At 44.1% G+C, this 19265-nt stretch overlaps 1 protein-coding gene across 1 annotated transcript in view; it reads left to right on the top strand.

Annotated features, from left to right (window-relative positions):
• The window catches only part of drd3 (dopamine receptor D3), a gene marked incomplete at its 3' end in the record, with an annotated part of 281359 nt that overhangs the window by 68994 nt on the left and 193100 nt on the right, over nt 1-19265 (top strand). Inside the window, exon 3 of the mRNA XM_084325856.1 lies at nt 5541-5653. Within this exon, the coding sequence (XP_084181982.1) occupies nt 5541-5653 (113 nt within the window). The remainder of the gene's footprint in view (nt 1-5540; nt 5654-19265) is intronic.

Raw genomic sequence — 19265 nt, 5'->3', positions numbered from 1 at the left:
CTGTTGTTCTCTGCGTTTGCACTGCGGTGAAAAGATCTGCGAAGATTAGGTCAATCAGTCCGGTGAGGTGTGAAAAAGGTCTCTAGACATTCCAGCGTCTCATTAGAACACAGAAGGACAGTTTTCTCTGATCAGATTATAGCTGCTTTCCAACCGCTAGCCATAGTATAAAAGTGAAATTTGACAAGGGATACTAAAGCGTATCATCAGTTTAAACTCACATTGATGACTGAATATCCTTGACCTAACCTAACAGAGACCATGGATACCATAGCTTAACATTTGGGGTTTTGCTCTCCTCAGGGAGCAAAGCCCTAGCGTTACCTGATGGTAATTACCTGTCTATCTGCCCTGATTGCATTCATTGGCACCTGGTGTGTCTAGTTGGTCGGCTTTATATGCTCTTCCTGGTTACCATTGAGACTGTCAGTCGATCACTGAACCTTGCCGTGAGTAACTACTATGCATTCATGTTAAAGTCTTATCATCCAGGGGCGCCCTCGTGGCGCACCACATAGTGCCTCGCACACCCACGCGGCCATCCCGGGTTCGCCTCCCGCTCCAGGAGATGATCTGTCACATGTCCTCCCCACATCTTCTCCCGTTCTCCCTCTCCTCTGTCGGTCTTGTATGGCCATAAAAAAAAGGAAGCTGTAAAAATGCAAAAAAAAAAAAAAAAAAAAAAAAGTCTTATCGTCCCTCGTTGCCACGGGAGATAAGTAGGATATATGTTTGCTCAAAGTTATTGTGTCACTGATACTGTGCCGTGTTTAACGTGTTATGGAAAGTGTAGCTTTCCCTGCGACTACGTCTCGTTATTGTTTGTTTTGGTTTATCTAAATCCGTTTTTGGAGACTTGCCTTCTCCACCTTTATTTTCCCCCTGTTTATGTTATTGTTTCGTGATTCACCTTACTGTCGTATTTCGTATACGTGTTCACTCGCTACTCAATATAAAGAGTATTGTTTGTGAAAATCAACATCTGTCTCTTGTAGTTTTCTGTTCTGCACTGCACCTGGGTCCAACACACCTACCCAATCGTAACAATAGCCTTACTCTGCACCACTACACCACTACTCTTCCCCCTCAAACGTATATACTCTCTTTTTAGACTCCTTTTCTACACATAAACAGTACTGTATATTTGTAGATCTGGTATGTCATAATATGTATTAGATCACGAGATAGAGTGGGTTATAGAAATTAGATCACGCCTATGGGTGGTTGTTAGGCCCGAGGCGCAGCCGAGGGTCGTTAGACCCCCATAGGCGTGATCTAATTTCTATAACCCACTCGGTTGTGTGATCTAATGCTTTTATACAATGGCCGATGTCATCCAACCTTATTGCTATACAATAAACACACATTAATTGAAGATTTATTGACAAAACCATCCGCAGAAAAAATTGTTCCAAAAAAAAATAAAAAATTGCCTCCATGTGGAAGCAGCTCGGAAGTGCAACTGTCTCTCAACTTAACACATCCAACAAACTAACACATCCAACTGTCTCTCAACTTAACACATCCAACTGTTCTCAGTAACACATCCAACAAACTAACACATCCAGCTGTTCTCACTAAGACATCCAACATACTAACACATCCAACTGTTCTCACTAACACATCCAACAAGCTAACACATCCAACTGTTCTCACTAACACATCCAACAAACTAACACATCCAACTTCTCCTTTTTTTAACCTACTTTCTATAGAACTTCATTCTTAGATGCTTCTATAGAAAGTAGGTAAAAAAAATATATAATAATAGTTTTCTTTGCCCTATAGGAAAAAAATAAGAAGTTTTCCATAGATGTCCATACCAAGAACATGCAAATGTTTTGTAGAAGTGGAGCAAACTTGCATTTACTTAGGTATGTACTTTTAGTAAAAATGTCTAGTTTAGGGGAGCTCCCGTAGCTCACCGCATATCTCGTCACGGATCTGGGGGACACGAGTTCGATTCCCGGACCCGCCGTCATTTCTCAGAATGTCTTCCCCTGCTCTACATCCCATTTCAACCTGTTTCTGTCGGTCATGCTTGACCAGAAAAGCGATAAACGCTAAAAAATAAAGCTTAAAAAAAAATCTAGTTTATAGAAATCTCAGCGCATCGAGTCGGAAAAAGCCCTGAGAGAGAATGGCCTGACCCCAGTGTCGGAGGCCACAAACTTGAGGGCTGGGTCCAGCTGGCCCAAAATAGGGGTAGACACAAATTGAGCGTTCAGAGATGGGTGGAGCGACAAATGTGCCTCCATTATTCACGTAACAACCTCAGGGTCTACATGTGGGTCTCCTCTGTCCTCGTGGAGAGTGGAAATGTGAAGCACCACTGCACAACTAAATGCCTTCAATTTCCGAGGATACATATAGACCACATTCAGAGGTGAGGACAAGGGTGCTCTGGAGTGGTTTACCGTTCCCTGACTGTCTAGGAACATGCAAATGAGCGTTCCCTGACTGCCTAGGAACATGCAAATGAGCGTTCCATGACTGCCTAGGAACATGCAAATGAGCGTTCCCTGGCTGCCTAGGAACATGCAAATGAGCGTTCCCTGGCTGCCTAGGAACATGCAAATGAGCGTTCCCTGACTGCCTAGGAACATGCAAATGAGTGTTCCCTGACTGCCTAGGAACATGCAAATGAGCATTTCCTGACTGCCTAGGAACATGCAAATGAGCATTTCCTGACTGCATAGGAACATGCAAATGAGCATTCCCTGAGGATAGCCTGGGTTTTAGGAAAACATAAAAAGGAAACATAAAAAAAATTACACCATTCATTAATAATGAATGGTGTAATTTTTTTATCATTCAAATCTAATTGGCTCCATTTTATGTTTTAATAGTCAAACATTAATCATACATCATCATATAGTGAATAATCGAATGTTAATAACTATGCTGCTAATCTTGTGTGTGTGGCTGGACTGTCTAATTTTAATGGAATATATAATATCCCTGTACATACACACACATGCATGCAAACACACATACAGATACAGTACCTGCATGCACACACACACATGCACACGCATACACATACAACAATGGTCTCATGTTTTGTGGGGACATTCCATTGAGTTACATTCATTCTCTAACCCCTTACCCTAAACGTAATCCTAACCACTATATGCCTAGCCCTAACCCTTAAGCCCTAGCCATATTTTCAGAAAAGTCGCCTAAAAACATATACATAAGTAAATGGAAGATTGCTCCACTTCTACAAGGTCAATTAGCATGTTCTTGGTATCTAGGGACATCTATGGATCTCAGGGAATGTATTCCCAGTGTCAGAAATATTGTGTCTGTTTCTTTTTTCTTCTTAAATTTTTTCATCTGTGATGGTGAATAACACCATCCAAAAATGTACCAGACATTTTTACCACATTTTTACCACTGAGCACATTCAGCACCTTCTTGAGATGTACAAAAAGTCTAAGCAAATTAATAAAGGGCAGATGATTCACAGGAGGTTTTGTAGATACAGTACTGAATTCTGCCATCCAGACACATGCAATTTGAAATATGATTATAGAGCGCATGAGCCGCGACAAGCTCCTCTAGCCAGCAATCGAAACTCCGTTAAGCTCCAGAGAGAGAGGCTGAAAACCCACAGTTCTTGCCCGACGGATGGGAGCCGAATCCCGGATCCGAGTTTTCTGATGAATACCCCCAAAACATGGAGGTCGCGAACGCAATTTATACGCATGGAAGTATTGATTACGCCGTAACGAATCATTAAAAAAATATACCGTTAACTGGAATATGGTGTGTGTGCCTTTACACATATGTTGGATTATGTAATTTGTTTGTCATTAAAAACCAATAATAATCGCTCGCATCGCCGGCTTCGCTGACCAGAGCTCTCTCATATTCAAAGTTTTAATTGCAGCCTGGAACATACATGTTTCGGAACCAATGTGTAACTAGACAGTTACAATATAACATTTATATTAATTAACCAAGTTAATGCCTTAAGAGAAAGAGTCTGGTGGTCAATGTCACTTCGGATTGCTACAGACTTTACTCCTGTTGGGAAACAGCGATGGTCTGTGCTCACCACACGAGCCGGCGTCTACCCCCGAGCTTCATTTTACCAATCAGAGAGGGGCTTCGCTCAACCAATCAGAGAGGGGTCTGCAGAAATGGGCTCAACCAATCAGAGAGGGGTCTGCAGAAATGCGGCTATGGAAAGTATAGACGCACCTGCACCCCATCCTGTACTTAGGAGAGAAATAGTAGCTAGGCTGGAATAGAGTGATAGAAACCAAGGGTTACAGAATATGGGAAGCCTGGAGGCTTGGAGGTGCATGACACAGCTCTCAGTGAATGATGGAGAGGAAGGAGGGGGGGTATACTATGCAGGGATATTATATATTCCATAAAAATAAGACCGTCCAGCCAAACCTACATTAATTATTCACTATATGATGATGTATGATCAACACATGGTTATTGTTTGACTATTAAAACATCAAATAGAGCCAATTAGATTTTAATTATAAAAATGTATGTTTGTATTTTGAATGTAGAATGCGCAAATTCGTGTTATGGATATTCAGTATGCTGTTTTTGACTGCAAGGAATTGACCCAACAAACGGTATCTTAAAAAAAAACAGCTGTGGTATCTGACATGTAATCTGTTTTATTTTTCCCCTGAAATTATTATTATTATATATACATTTGTTACACCATTATTTAATGTCTCAGCAGCTTCCCTCATGCACATTCCTAGGCAGCCAGGGAACGGGAAACCACTCCAGAGCACCCTTGTCATCACCACTGAACGTGGTCTATATGTGTCCTCAAAGATGGAAGGTGTTTAGTTTTGTAGTGGTACTTTCCATGCGGACAGAGGAGACACATGTGTAGATTCTTTATTGTTACGTGAATAATGAAGGCATAATGAACATTCAATTTGCATGATCAACTTTTTATTTTCCCTATATCTTCCTCACTTCTGTCACCTTTAGTATCCACCTCCCAAGGCTGCCTGCTGCTCTGCATCATTTACATGTTACCATCATCCACTAATGATATACTTGTTTTCCACTTCAAATAAGAGTGGAATCTGTGTTGTTTACCAGCCTGCCTGTCTGTCTGTCTGTCTGTCTGTCTGTCTGTCTGTCTGTCTGTCTGTCTGTCTGTCTGTCTGTCTGTCTGTCTGTCTGTCTGTCTGTCTGTCTGTCTGTCTGTCTGTCTGTCTGTCTGTCTGTCTGTCTGTCTGTATGTCTGTCTGTATGTCTGTCTGTCTGTCTGTCTGTCTGTCTGTCTGTCTGTCTAACTGCTTTTTTGTCTGTCTGATTGACTGACCCTCTGGCTGGCTGCCTGTCTGTCTGCCTGCCTGCCTGTCTGTCTGTCTGCCTGCCTGTCTGTCTGTCTGTCTGTCTGTCTGTCTGTCTGTCTGTCTGTCTGTCTGTCTGTCTGTCTGTCTGCCTGTCTGTCTGTCTGTTTGTCTGTCTGTCTGTCTGTATGCCTAACTGCTTATCTGTCTGTCTGTCTCTCTGTCTCTCTGTCTCTCTGTCTGTCTGTCTAGGTGGTGGGAGGGGCCTGGCTCTTCAATCGTATCTACTGTAACATATTCGTCACGCTAGATGTGATGATGTGCACCGCCAGCATCCTCAACCTGTGTGCTATCAGCATTGACAGGTAGGTCTGCTGTGTGTGTGTGTGTGTGTGTGTGTGTGTGTGTGTGTGTGTGTGTGTGTGTGTGTGTGTGTGTGTGTGTTGTGTGTGTGTGTGTGCGCGTGCGTGTGTGTGCAGTGTACAGGATGAATAATGTTCCCTGTAGAGATGAGGTTCAAAGGGGCTGTACTGTTGTCAGTGATTGATTATAACTATCAGGAAACAATACTATTGCGAGTTTATTTGGGTGCTGACGTAGACAAAGCGCCTTGGGCATTATCGGTCATTACTTTGGTAATGTATAATACACTGCCCTAATTCTTCATTTGTCACGTGTAGTGACTTGTCACAAGGGCAAACTAATTATAGCTGTGATAGTAAGGTGGATCTCTGCCGCTATAATGGCTGACCATATGCAACCTCTCAACTCGGAACAACTATAGACATCTGATAGCATTTAACCCCTTAAACGCAACATTAATTAATTAATGTTGCATTTCTTTTTCAAATGTAGCCAAGAGTAAAGACCCTAACCCTATCAAAACAGCAGTCAAATTGTATATTTTCAGCACTATGTTTGTTTACCAGTGATTTGAAGTGTTATTAGCGAAATATGAGTTTATAAATATCTCGGCGGAAACTGGATGAATTAGATGGAAATAAAGGAAGCTGTCAAAAAAAGTTGTAGTCCTAAGAGAGAAAAGACCTAGGGCTTTCGATGGACATCAACATTTCATAAAACTACACTACCCAGCTCACACCAGCCTCTGTCAAATCTGTTGAAAATATTATTACCGAAGAATTCAGATGTTATTTTTGTCATTATATCTCATGGGTCGAACAAACCTGAACGTTATTGCTATAAAATAGCACGTAGTTTGCTTCTTTACCTTTCTGTGAACGTCTAGAAAAAAACTTGTCTCAATCTGATGAAAAATGGCAGAGCTATTTACATTATAAAAAGATAACTGTACTTACAGTAGATTTCATTCACGGTTTTTGCTGCCCTGTCAGGGGAGCCTGGTGGTACTAAATCCAGATTGAAATCTGTCCTTGGAAAGAGGAGATTTGGCCCGATCCATAGATGTAGCTATGACTTGGCCATAATAAGGTCATTTATAGGCCTGATATTCTATATTCTATATTCATATTTCAAATAGCATGTGTCTGGATGGCGGAATTCAGTACTGTATCTACAAAAAAACCTGTAAATCATCTGTCCTTTATTAATTTGCTTAGATTTTCTGTACACATGATCTCAAGAAGGTGCTGAATGAGCTCAGTGGCACGTCCAGTTAGCATGGTGTTATTTACTGTCAAAGATGGAAAAGAAATTAAAATAAATATTTGATATTCTCCTTTGGTTCATTACAATTTACTCAAGCATAGTAACAGACACAATATTTCTGGGAATACATTCCCTGAGGTCCATAGATGTCCCTAGATACCAAGAACATGCAAATGGCCTTGTAGAACTGGAACAATCTTCCATTTACTTAGGCATATGTACTATTCGTACTAGGCGAATTCTCTGAAAATATGGTTATGTGCTTGTGGGTAGAATTCCATTCCTGGCTGCAAGAAGATGCATAGAAGACATTCCTGCACCAGCCCCTTCAGATACAAGTTTCTTGGAGAGAAAGTTGATTGAAGTGGTCATGACTATAGGGGTATGATTGAGAGAACTGAAGAGGTTTACATTCCCACTAGCGAGAGTATTGTTGGTGTGAATTAAGCCAGCACTTGATCTTCTGGGCCGACTTCTGGTTTAGCATACCACTTCTTAAAGGGGTATCCATGCATTTTTATGAAGCCTGTCAGATTAGTCACTGGAAGCCCAGGGGCTTCAGGGCGCTTTAACACCGAAGTTTGTTTGGAAACTAAAAATGAAATTGATACTTCTGTTGCATCGGTTTGTTTATGTCTCACATGATTGATTGATTGATTGATTGATTGAAAATTGTATTAACAGATTGCAGAATGGGTACAATACAGTACGGCTCAATACACACAATTGTTAAGGGGATGCAGACCAGAGAAAGACTTTCGTCTTGTTTACATCAGGGTCCCCCATTTTCAATTCATCAATATGACATACATGACATACAGATAGACAGTACTGCTACATCCAGACATTTATGACATACAAGATACTGTATACACATACCGGTATACAGTACTGTTTATTTACAGACAGAGTTTCTAAAATAGAATATATACATTTGAGGGGGAGGAAACTGTACATTGGGGGGGTTGGGGGGGGGGGGGGGGGGAGACTGTACATTGGGGGGGTTGGGGGGGGGGTTTGGCCATTTACCGGGACTAGTTTCGAATTGTGGCCTCCCATAGGTGCTTTTTTAGAGCGGTTTTGAAAGTGGGTAGGGATTCACAATATTTTACAGCTTTAGGTAGGGCGTTCCACATTGTTGTGGCATAATTGCGAAGCGTGCTTAGTCCCTTGTTTGAGCCGAATCTGGTTTGTGGAACTCCCTCTGGTGTTGTGGTCATGGTATTCACTGATCTTCTGGAAGTATCTCGACATGTACATGGGTACCATAGTGGTGTAGTGTATCTTGTAGACCAGGCCCATTGCAAGTTGCTGTACTCTGTCGTCTACTCTAAGCCATCATAGGTTGTCAAAGTGGGCAGGGGTGAGGTGGGTTCTAGGAGTAAGGTCAAGCAATAGTCTGACCAGTTTGTTTTGTGATGTTTGTAATCTTGTTTTGAGTGCCTTTGAGGTGCTTTGGTACCATAAGGTGCAAGCATAGTCGTAGTACCCTTGAATGAGTGCTCCTGCTAGAGTCTTCAGGGTATTCTTGTTTACCAGAGAGGAGATCCGGTACAAGAATCTAGTTAGTTGGTTGACTTTTTTTATTACATTGGTTGCCATTTTGTCACAGGAAAGATGTGCCGCTAGGATGGAACCCAGCCCAGGTAGGTAATTTCATCTTTCCTTGTGACAATAATTGTCACCCACTGTAACAGTTGGCCTTGCTGAGTTTGCTATTTGATCCAAAGAAAATGGACTCTGTTTTACCCAGGTGTAATGATAGTTTGTTATCAGCGAGCCAGGTGCAGATTCTGCAGAGTTCCGAGCTGAGGGCTTTTTCAACCTGTAACTTGTTCTTGTCAGAGACCAGCAGGGCTGCATTGTCCACGAACAGGAACAAGTTGCAGTCACAAGCTGATGACATGTCATTTGCATAAATTAGGAACAGTAGCGGTCCTAGTATGCTTCCTTGTGGAACACCACAGCTCACATCCTACCCTGCAGGTAGGATTGCATCCAGCTCGCTGGATTTAAATGTATCCAAAACCAAAGAAATTATTATCTCACCAAAACACATAGAAGTCACCCCAACAAGCATCCACGGAGCTGAGGTGGAAATTGTCCAGAACTACAAATACTTAGGAACTGTGTTTGATGACAAATAAAAATTTAGTGACAACACAGATGTTATAATAAAAAAGGCTCATCAGCGTCTGTACTGTCTTCGCAAACTAAACTCCTTTGGAGTCGACCAGAGAATTCTGACAATGTTTTATTCTTCCTTTATTGAGAGTATTTTAACCTTTTCATTTGTATGCTGGTTCACATCCCTCTGTCAAATAGACAAGAACAAACTGCAAGGTGTTGTAATGTCAACCTTAGCTAAAAAATTATCGGCAGAACACAAAGATCCCTAATGCAGTTTTACAATGCCCAAGTGCTCAAGAAAGCACACAAAATAATTGATGACCCCACACATGTCCTTCATGTGTGTTTTGACCTGCTGCCCTCAGGAAAGCGCTTTAGACAGTCTGCCTGCAAAAGAAACAGAAGGACATTTGGGTTTGTACCAGAGGCCATTCGACTGATGAATGGCCACAGTACAGACCCCTTGATTTTAATATTTTTGACGAAAGTGCACTTTTTATACCGACCAAATCTATTTAATTATTTATTCATAAATCAAATCAAATCAAATTTATTTGTAAGGCCCGACAACACACGTTAATGTCCCCATGGGCCGTACACATCTTTTTTAAACAAGTCAAGTCATCTATTGGACTGACAGATCAACAATGTAGGGATCCCATTCTGGCAGTGGCATGTCTTTTATGCTTTGAAGTGTCATGTATGTCTCTGTCCCTGTTTTGTCCTGTCTTGTCTTGAATGTATAGAAATGCAGCTGTTTGTGATATCATGCCTTAAATTGCCCCTTGCGGGACTAATACAGTTTTTTTTTATTGAATTGAATTGAACTATCAAAACCAATCGCTTTTAGTTTGTCAATCAGAATGGAGTGATTGACAGTGTCGAAAGCCTTTTGGAGGTCCAGCATGACCATGCCGCACTTGCCGCAGTAATTGCCCGCATCCACCTCTTGTTTGATGTGGTCGTTCAAATAGAGAAGGCATGTGTCAGTGGAGTGGGATGTTCTGAAGCCAGATTGGAATTTGTAGATTCGTTTTTTTTCTGCTAGGTATTTTTCGACCTGTTCGTAGACTATTATTTCCATGACTTTCGAGATGGAGGTAATAATAGAAACAGGGCGGTAGTTGCCTGAGTCTAATTTGCTGCCTTTTTTGTGCAGGGGGGTCACTCTCGCAATTTTGAAGTATTTGGGGACATGTCCCTGTTTTATGGAGAGGTTTATTATGTGTGTGATGACTGGGGTGATGGCGGCTGCTGAGTCTCTGAGGAATTTGGAGGGGATATTGTCATGGCCAGTGGCCTTTTTAGGTTGGAGGGCACTCAGTTTTTTTAGTACTTCATCTGTTGTTACCATTTAGAGTTTGAAGTCGTCTTTGCAGACCCCTATGTTTTTGTAGAAGGCTATGATGTGTTCTACCCCAAAATGCCCTGAGTGGGAGGGTAGTTTATTAACCAGTGTTGTGGCTATGTTTGTAAAGAAATTTTTTAAGTAATTGGCCACATCCAGCTTGTCTGTGATGAGAGTGTTTTCTGTCTTTATGTTTATGTTTGTAAATCTGGTTTTTAGTTTTTTACTGCAGCATAGTTGGTTGTTGAATAATTTCCAAAGTTCACAGGGTTTGTTTTAGTTTTCCTCAGTTTTGTCACATAGCCATAATGAACCATAAACAGCTATAACCATAATGCACATCAAATTAACCATGCTTTCTAAACAAAGCCATGTGATAACACTGGTTAAACACTCCAGTGTTCACACCAACAAACCTCACCGTGGGAGTTAAACACTCCAGTGTTCACACCAACAAACCTCACCGTGGGAGTTAAACACTCCAGTGTTCACACCAACAAACCTCACCATGGGAGTTAAACACTCCAGTGTTCACACCAACAAACCTCACCGTGGGAGTTAAACACTCCAGTGTTCACACCAACAAACCTCACAGTGGGAGTTAAACACTCCAGTGTTCCACACAACCAGACTAAACAAGGCTGGTGTGGAAGCACCCTCCAAGCACCCTCCTTTCTATTGATTTGATATAAGAATGGAATACTTAATTGATATCCTATATTATCAGTTAAATATAATCGTTTGTTACAGATATGGATCGCCTTCAACTAAAAACACACTTCTTCAATCAATATCTGAAATGAAGAGGGGAAGAAAGTAATACATACTAACCTTTGTACTGTCTGCATGCACTATGCTACCTTGCCTATATTACTACTAGGCTATGCTACAGTGATATGTCTATACTACTATGCATATGCACTCAAGATTGTAACACTCAAATTCAACACTGTTTGATGAACAATCTAATGTACCCTTAGCTGCCATAGTTGTACCCTTCCTGCTGACTTGTAAGTCACTTTGGATAAAAGTGTCAGCTAAATTACTAAATGTAAAGTATGCTAAAACAATAGTCAAAAGAGAATTAACATGAATAATAATTTAAAAAAAGATTAAGTAGATAGTAGAGTGATGAAGATAGAAGATAGAGAGTGTGAGTAACAAATTACATAGAATGGTGTCTTATATACCCTTCAGGACATAGACACATTGTGTGTACAGATACCAGATGCTTCTCACTGGAACGTGGGCATATACACTAATGTCAACGTACATGAGCTCATGTCCTTGTCTCTTAAATGTCCGTATTCGTTCTATGAGAACTAACAGACCTTTAACCACTTGCATGAGAAAGTGTTCACTATTGAATATTACATGCAAGATATATTCAGAAATACACTAGATGTAGTATGAAAGAGACAATAGAAAAGCATATACATATTCTTAATGAGTGCTGTGTAGCTGTATTGTTTTAACCCTTTCACTACCACACTATAGAAGGTTAACCCTTTCAACCTATTCTGAGTGGTTCTCCTGCCCCCGGGGCATATGGCCCTGAGCCATCGTCTTGTATCTCATCCTGTATACCAACGCTTGCAGTAGTTCTTAGTTCTATTTACAACTTAATTTCACAATTATCTTATATACTTTGATTCTATTGTCACCATGTATGCATATATATGCTTATTACATGTATTTATTGCTCCAATTCCGCCCACTACAAACACGGGAACGCTTTAACCCCTGTCCACATCTCCCTATCTCTCTGAGTGGTTGTCTCGTAGTGTTGGCCAAGGTGGTGAATGTCTCAGGGTGATGGCCAAGATGATGTGATCATCTCTACGTTGCCCCCATGCTCCAAATGGATCCGAATGGAATACATACTCATGTGCAAACAGAATATGACTCTGATATTTTGAGCTCCGAGCCTTGACATTTAGCCTTTATCCTATTTTCACACTAGCGCTCGTCTCACTATGCTTTCTCTTTTGTTGTTGTTGTTCTTAGCTCTATTCTATTTAAATCTTTCAAAAATGTTCTTTTGTACCCCAGTTGCTATTGCATGTACATATTTGTGTTTTATTACACGTATATGTTCATACATACCAACTATTGCGCCTGTTTTATTCTCCACCCATCGATTATCCATAGCAACACTACTATCACCGACATCCAAGAAGGGCCCTTCTTGTTCTTGCTTTATTGTGATGTTTCTTCTTGACCTGTTTAAAGAAGATTTGTACAGCCCATGGGGACATTAACATGTGATTGCGGGCTTTACAAATACATTTGATTTGATTTGATTTACCACACTACAGATGGTTAGTGAAAGGGTTAACCTTCTGTAGTGTGGTAGTGAAAGGTTAACCTTATGTAGTGTGGTAGTGAAAGTGTTAACCCTTTGTAGTGTGGTAGTGAAAGCATTAACGAAGGGTTATGTATATAACCCAGTTCTATGAGTTATGGTGCACTCAGCACCTGTCTGCATATATCTCGCTTCAGCGTATATACACTGAATAAAAAATTCCACCATGTACCTTTACATGCCAGCATTCATCTGGCCACACCCCCATCCGCTTACCTACATAAGCAGGGGTGGGGCCACACACTCATCTCCTTCACCAACAAATTTCACCACAATGAAAAATCAAGGGCCGCAGCGGCGTCCAGGTGCTGAGCGCACCATAACTCATAGAACTGGGTTATATACATAACCCTTCGTTCTATAGCGTTATGGCTTCGCTCAGCACCTGTCTGCATAACAGGGAATGAGCGGGAGCCATAGCCCGACAAATGTACCCCGCTGAGGCCCCCCACAAACATCAGACCGGGGAGGACCGAGCCCCCCCGACCCTCCCTAATGGAGGATACCCCCCCTATTGGAGGTTCACGGGAGGGCGACGGATCCGACCGTGCGAAGAGGCACTCAAGCAACTCAACGCACAGGGTGAGCAGACCGTGGCTTGACCCCACGACTACACACACGCACAACCCGCATGCCACCCGGGAACGAACGGAAGGAACAACCTCGTTACTGCCCCCAGAAATCACGGGGTCAAGAGCAAACCCAACCCCGTGGCAAGGCCGTAGCAGCGGAGCACGAAGGAAGACCCAGACCCACTGAAGGGACTGGATCCCCTGGAAAACGGGGGCCCGGAGAGGTCAATGACGCCAGGCATCAAGACCCCACCAGGTGGTCACTTAGTGACACCGCCCCCCACATCGCCAGCGTATTCGGATAAGGCCCCTCCAAGAGCGGGCCCTTTCCCCCCAATAGCACACCGCCTGGCACACTGACCCTGCAGAACAGGCAGTCAGCATGGCCGTAAGCACACAAAAAAGGTTAACCAACGGAAGCAGGCAGCGCACCGGGGAAACCAAGCAACAGGCTGTAACCTGAGCCTGGAGCACTGCGGACGAGACAGGCGCCAAAGGAGTCAGCTGAAAACAGCCCCCCCGGCGAAAGGGGCGTATGCTGGCGTTGTTGATCACCATGACAAAGCCTCCATTAAAAAAAACCCACCCAGAGGGGTTGAGGCAGAGAAGGCTGACATGATTGGCAGACGTCATGAACGTGCAGGGGCACACTCAACCGGTAACCCGGGAGGTGACTCTGCTCCAACACACCAGGGAATCAACCACCCGCTCGGTACAGACGGTGGTTGTTCCTATAACCCCTCAAGAAAAAACTCCAAAACACACCTGCGGGTATACACTGGCTATACCGCAGTACAAGTGTTTCAGTTTTCAAACAAGGGTTATCCCAGGCCTACGGTATCAACGAAACTTTACTTCGGACCGGGCCCGGCGGCACGGGAAGCACAGGATTACCAGAGGAGGTCCAAGACCACCCCAACAGCCCTCTCTTCGCCACGCGTGAGAGATGAGCGAAAAGAATGGAGAACCAGCCCTAAGCACACCGCACTTGGTATTCCCAGGCGGTCTCCCAACCAAGTACTAACCAGGACCGAACCTGCTTTAGCTACCGAGATCGGACGAGATCGGACGTGTACAGGTTTCTATGGCCGTAAGCCATTACGATAGTGCAGAGTACAACATGTACCCAACAAAGGGTCTCCATAACGCCTAACCCTGTGACACCCGGACTGACCCGGCATTTTTCCCCCCGAAAAAAGCACAAGTCCCTCAGGGTACCAGAACAGCAGATCTGCATCCCCGGCGGACAACGGGTTAACTGACCTGGACCAGCGTGACCAGACCAGTCCCGCGTCCTAACCACGCCGACATGCCCACTCCAGGAGAGGGGGTAGGTATGCGTGTCGATCTAAAACATGAAAAGAGGGCGCCACCCAGACGGTCCCATTTGGACCGTGCTCAGTGGCCCACCCCAAGGGCGTGAGACCCCTCTACCTATGTTCTGATCTATTCCGTTAACATCCCCCAGATATGAACGAGAATTCATCGAGACAACCTAGTAAACTGGCGCTCGGAAGAGACAAAACTCCATCCCAGTTGCCCTATAAAAACGCTGTTTTAACAAGCAACCAAGGCGCACTTAGCCCCTGTGTGATTCTTTAACAGAACACACAGAGCCAGCACTATGTATGCGTCGAGACCCAAACACATCAATGGATAGTCTAGCAAGACACCAAACATTGTTCCTCCAAGTCGCCTGGGAGAACAACACGGAGCCGTCGTGCTTCATGTACCTTCCTCTTTTTATTCAAAAAAGAAAGAACACAGACTGACATGAATCCCTCGTGACGCAGCTGAGGGTATTTTTTTTTTACATTTTTACATCCCACCATCCTCGCCATAGGGAGGAGACGGAAATCCCCAGAGAGACTTCCCACGCGAGCTGTATAGATTGAAAAGGATATATTGCAACATTGAGCTATGTAAAATTTGGGTTAGGGCTCTCCGAGGAGGAGGCACTGAACCAATACACACTCAATAATCGAATTGAATCGAATACACACACAATAGAGCAGGACTCCTTTTTGAAGTTCTACTCACCTTGACAATCTGAGGAGGAGGCTCTGAACTCTGAGGAGGCTCCCTCACAGGGAAGGAGAGCCCTAACTCACAGAAGACCCGAGTAGGAGCTTCGTGAGGAGGAGCTCTGACAACTCCCTGAAACAGATCCATCATATGGACCTGAACAACTCACGGAAGTCTTACCAACAGAGACGCGCACAGTGACGTACTCTATGGCGGGGGAATTTCTGCGGTGCACACGCCCAATATTCCAGGGCGTGGGACCAGGAAACTCCCTCCCCCCTCCCCCTTCTTACCCTGTAACCTGCCGAACAGCAACGTGACAGGAACCTTGAAAGACAGGAGGTTTTAACCCCTGACCAATCAAAAAGGGGAGGAAAGGATTACCAGTTCACCCCTTTACGACCCCACACCCATGATACGATGTAAAGACAAAAAAGAGCATGACACAGTCATAGTCAGCTACATGAAGTGTCTAACAGCTTCACACAGCTCATGTGCTAACCTGCTATCTGATTTTTACTAAGGAAAAAACACAGAATAGAGAGGGCCCCCTTAAGAGCCCCGGTACCAGACTTACACATGTGCTTCTGTGGCCAACCTAACCCAGTTGTAGATCACAAGACACACACAACCCTTTATCACCACAAAAAATGGCAAGTACACTCTTGCTACAGAGGAACGCCGTTTTTCATAACGAGAGAATACAGAATCCTCGATTATGTATCGGCCACAGGCCTTGCTAAGCACACACGATAAGCGACCAAACAATCTTTTCTTTAGGAAAATATAGTTTCTCAAGCGGTTAGCACAACCCCAGCAATTAAGCTGAGGGTTACATCGTATCCCCACAAACACAGTGACACAATATATTGTAAACAACATGTCTGAAAGGAGGGTGGAGAAGCCCCAGGGAAACTGGGGGGATCACCCCTCCTACCTTACCCTTGATACGGCCAAGTTGAACAGGTAACCCTGTTAATATGTGAACACATATTCACACATTGTCATTACAGGCTGAGAAAAGAATTCATTCTTCACTCATATGTCACTAAGCATAGCTTTATAGGTTAATTAACCCCCTTAGTTGTGAGTTCACGGTACCTGAACACACATGATGTTCTCAACACAACTAACCAGATCATTTTTACACATGTAAAACAACAACCCGATTTGTATGGAGAGAGAAGCTATACCAGTGACAAGACAATTCACACACAACACGCGTCGTATCCTAAATGTATTGCAGCAACACCCGTTTTGGAAAACATCGTTATTACAAAACATTTAGAAGGGAAGGAAGAAGAAGTGTTTAAGGTCCGGTCGGGACCTTTCCTACCCTGAGTGCAGGCCAAGCGAACTGCAATCTGGCTAACAGGGCACCGACGTTGAACACAGCATTCCTGTGTTGACGACGAGGGCAGCGTCGCTGCGCCACCCAGCCGCTACGGTTCTCCATGTTGACGCAGTCCTCGCTGGCAGGGCTCCCGGTGTAGGTTCGACTAACATCCTCTGTCAAAGATGACCTCGTAGTCAGAGTGTTTTAAGGCATGTTATAGTCATAGCAATGTTCAACAGTGTAGCATCAAGCTAACAGCCGCTCTCGACTGATAGCACCAAACTAACGTTTCCTAGCCTAGTGACACAACGGGCTAGCGCCGCAGCTAACAGCTGACTGGCTAACAGGTAGGCCACAACTAGCACGCAAGCTAAGCATCTATCACCTGAACTGTACAAACGACAAAACAAGCCACACTTCAGACAGGCCGCCGTCTGAAACCCTCCTCATCCTTTAAGAGAGAAGAGAAAAAGAGATGTCAACACAGTTTACAACGGTGATTTTACCAGACATCCGGCGGAGCCAGCACAAGTCCCATCTGGACTGCAGCCGACTTGAACATGGATCTTCCGATAACGAACATCCATGCCCACATTTCCTCGTTAGGGTATACTCTCATTTGTATATTAAAGATGGGGCCTACACGGTGACAGAGAAGCATCCGCTCGTCCAGAGAATCCTGGGATCACCAGTTCCTGGTCGCGGCCCACTAGTTGACTATAATGGGCTTCAGACCAAGATCCCCCGCCGTCGCCTAAGAGGCTGAACAGAGGACCCTAATCTGGGGCCGGCTTTCGTAAAAATTGTCAGCTAGCCCCCATAGCACTGACAGACAAGTGGTGCTCGCAAGCAAACATTACTCACCCAGGCTTGAAAACCAACCAGTCCCTCACAACAGACTTCCACAGTTCAGCTGCATAGCAGGAGGGTCAAACCCATCCAGCCGCAGCAAAGGAGGACTGCAGTTTGGGGAGTATATTAGCGACGCGAGCCCCTAATACGAAAAAAACGGTGGAGGTTTAGAATGATCATCATCTTCCAGACACTCCAGTGACGAAGACAATATCGCCGTATTTTCTCGAAAATAGTGAGAGAGAAAATAAAGATATGATGTCAACGTATCTCCTTGTTCTTCCTTTCCTCAGACTAAATATTTTTCTCCATGTCAAGTGGGCATGTGAGCAGCACTAGCTTGTGGATGAAATTTGAGAAGGAGATGAGTGTGTGGCCCCACCCCTGCTTATGTAGGTAAGCGGATGGGGGTGTGGCCAGATGAATGCTGGCATGTAAAGGTACATGGTGGCATTTTTTATTCAGTGTATATACGCTGAAGCGAGATATATGCAGACAGGTGCTGAGCGAAGCCATAATGCTATAGAACCTTCTGTAGTGTGGTAGTGAAAGTGTTAACCATTTGTAGTGTGGTAGTGAAAGGGTTAACCTTCTGTAGTGTGGTAGTGAAAGTGTTAACCATTTGTAGTGTGGTAGTGAAAGGGTTAACATTATATAGTGTGGTAGTGAAAGCGTTAATTAACCCTTTGTAGTGTGATAGTGAAAGGGTTAACCTTCTGTAGTTTGGTAGTGAAAGGGTTAACCTTCTGTAGTGTGGTAGTGAAAGCGTTAACCTTCTGTAGTGTGGTAGTGAAAGCGTTAACCTTTTGTAGTGTGGTATTGAAAGCGTGAACTCTTTGTCGTGGTAGGGAAAGCATTTGTGAGGATGGGGTTCTCGCGGAGCCCAATAGCAAAACACAGGAGGAGAGAGAATGGAGCGGTTTAGGGTTTTTTAATATTCTTCCCAAGCAGACAGAAATATACACAGTAAATGTACGACAGGCAGGTCTGAATGTCTCTTGGTTTTGGACAGGTGCACTCCTAGTGCAATACGGGTGATTGTCGACACCGGCTGTGTCAGGGGGCGAGAGCAGGAACTCCGTAGAGGAGAGCGTAGACACCGGCTGTGTCGAGGGTGAGAGCGGGAACTCCGTAGAGGAGAGTGTGGACACCGGCTGTGTCGAGGGTGAGAGCAGGAACTCCGTTTGACAGCTCCAGGGGGTTCCAGACGGCTCGCTGGAACTGTGGTCCTTGGGCACAAGAGAAGGCAGATTAGAAACAGGGAATACAAGGAGAGGGTGCCTAGTAGGTCTTCAGACTGAAGGGTCGTACCTAGATAGGCAGTTTAACACTGCGACGCCGGATGACAGGATCTGCCAGGTGATATAAGACCCGCTTGATGAGGGAATCCCTTGCAGCTGATCCTCATCTGGCAGCGCGGGAACGCTCCAGCAGGAAGCCCATGTATGGGCACGTACAGATGACGGCAGAGGAAGGCACAGGCCCCGATCGTGACAGCATTAACCCTTTGTAGTGTGGTAGTGAAAGTGTTAACCCTTTGTAGTGTGGTAGTGAACGCGTTAACCTTTTGTAGTGTGGTAGTGAAAGGGTTAACTTTCTGTAGTGTGGTAGTGAAGGCGTTAACCCTTTGTAGTGGTAGTGAAAGTGTTAACCTTATGTGGTGTGGTAGTGAAAGGGTTAACCTTCTGTAGTGTGGTAGTGAAAGCGTTAACACCCTTTG

This window comes from Notolepis coatsorum (genome assembly GCF_963971535.1).
Source record: "Notolepis coatsorum genome assembly, chromosome: 12".
Lineage (NCBI taxonomy): Eukaryota > Metazoa > Chordata > Actinopteri > Aulopiformes > Paralepididae > Notolepis > Notolepis coatsorum.
Note: the sequence above shows the minus strand (reverse complement) of the source record. Positions and strands in the feature narration are given on the sequence as shown.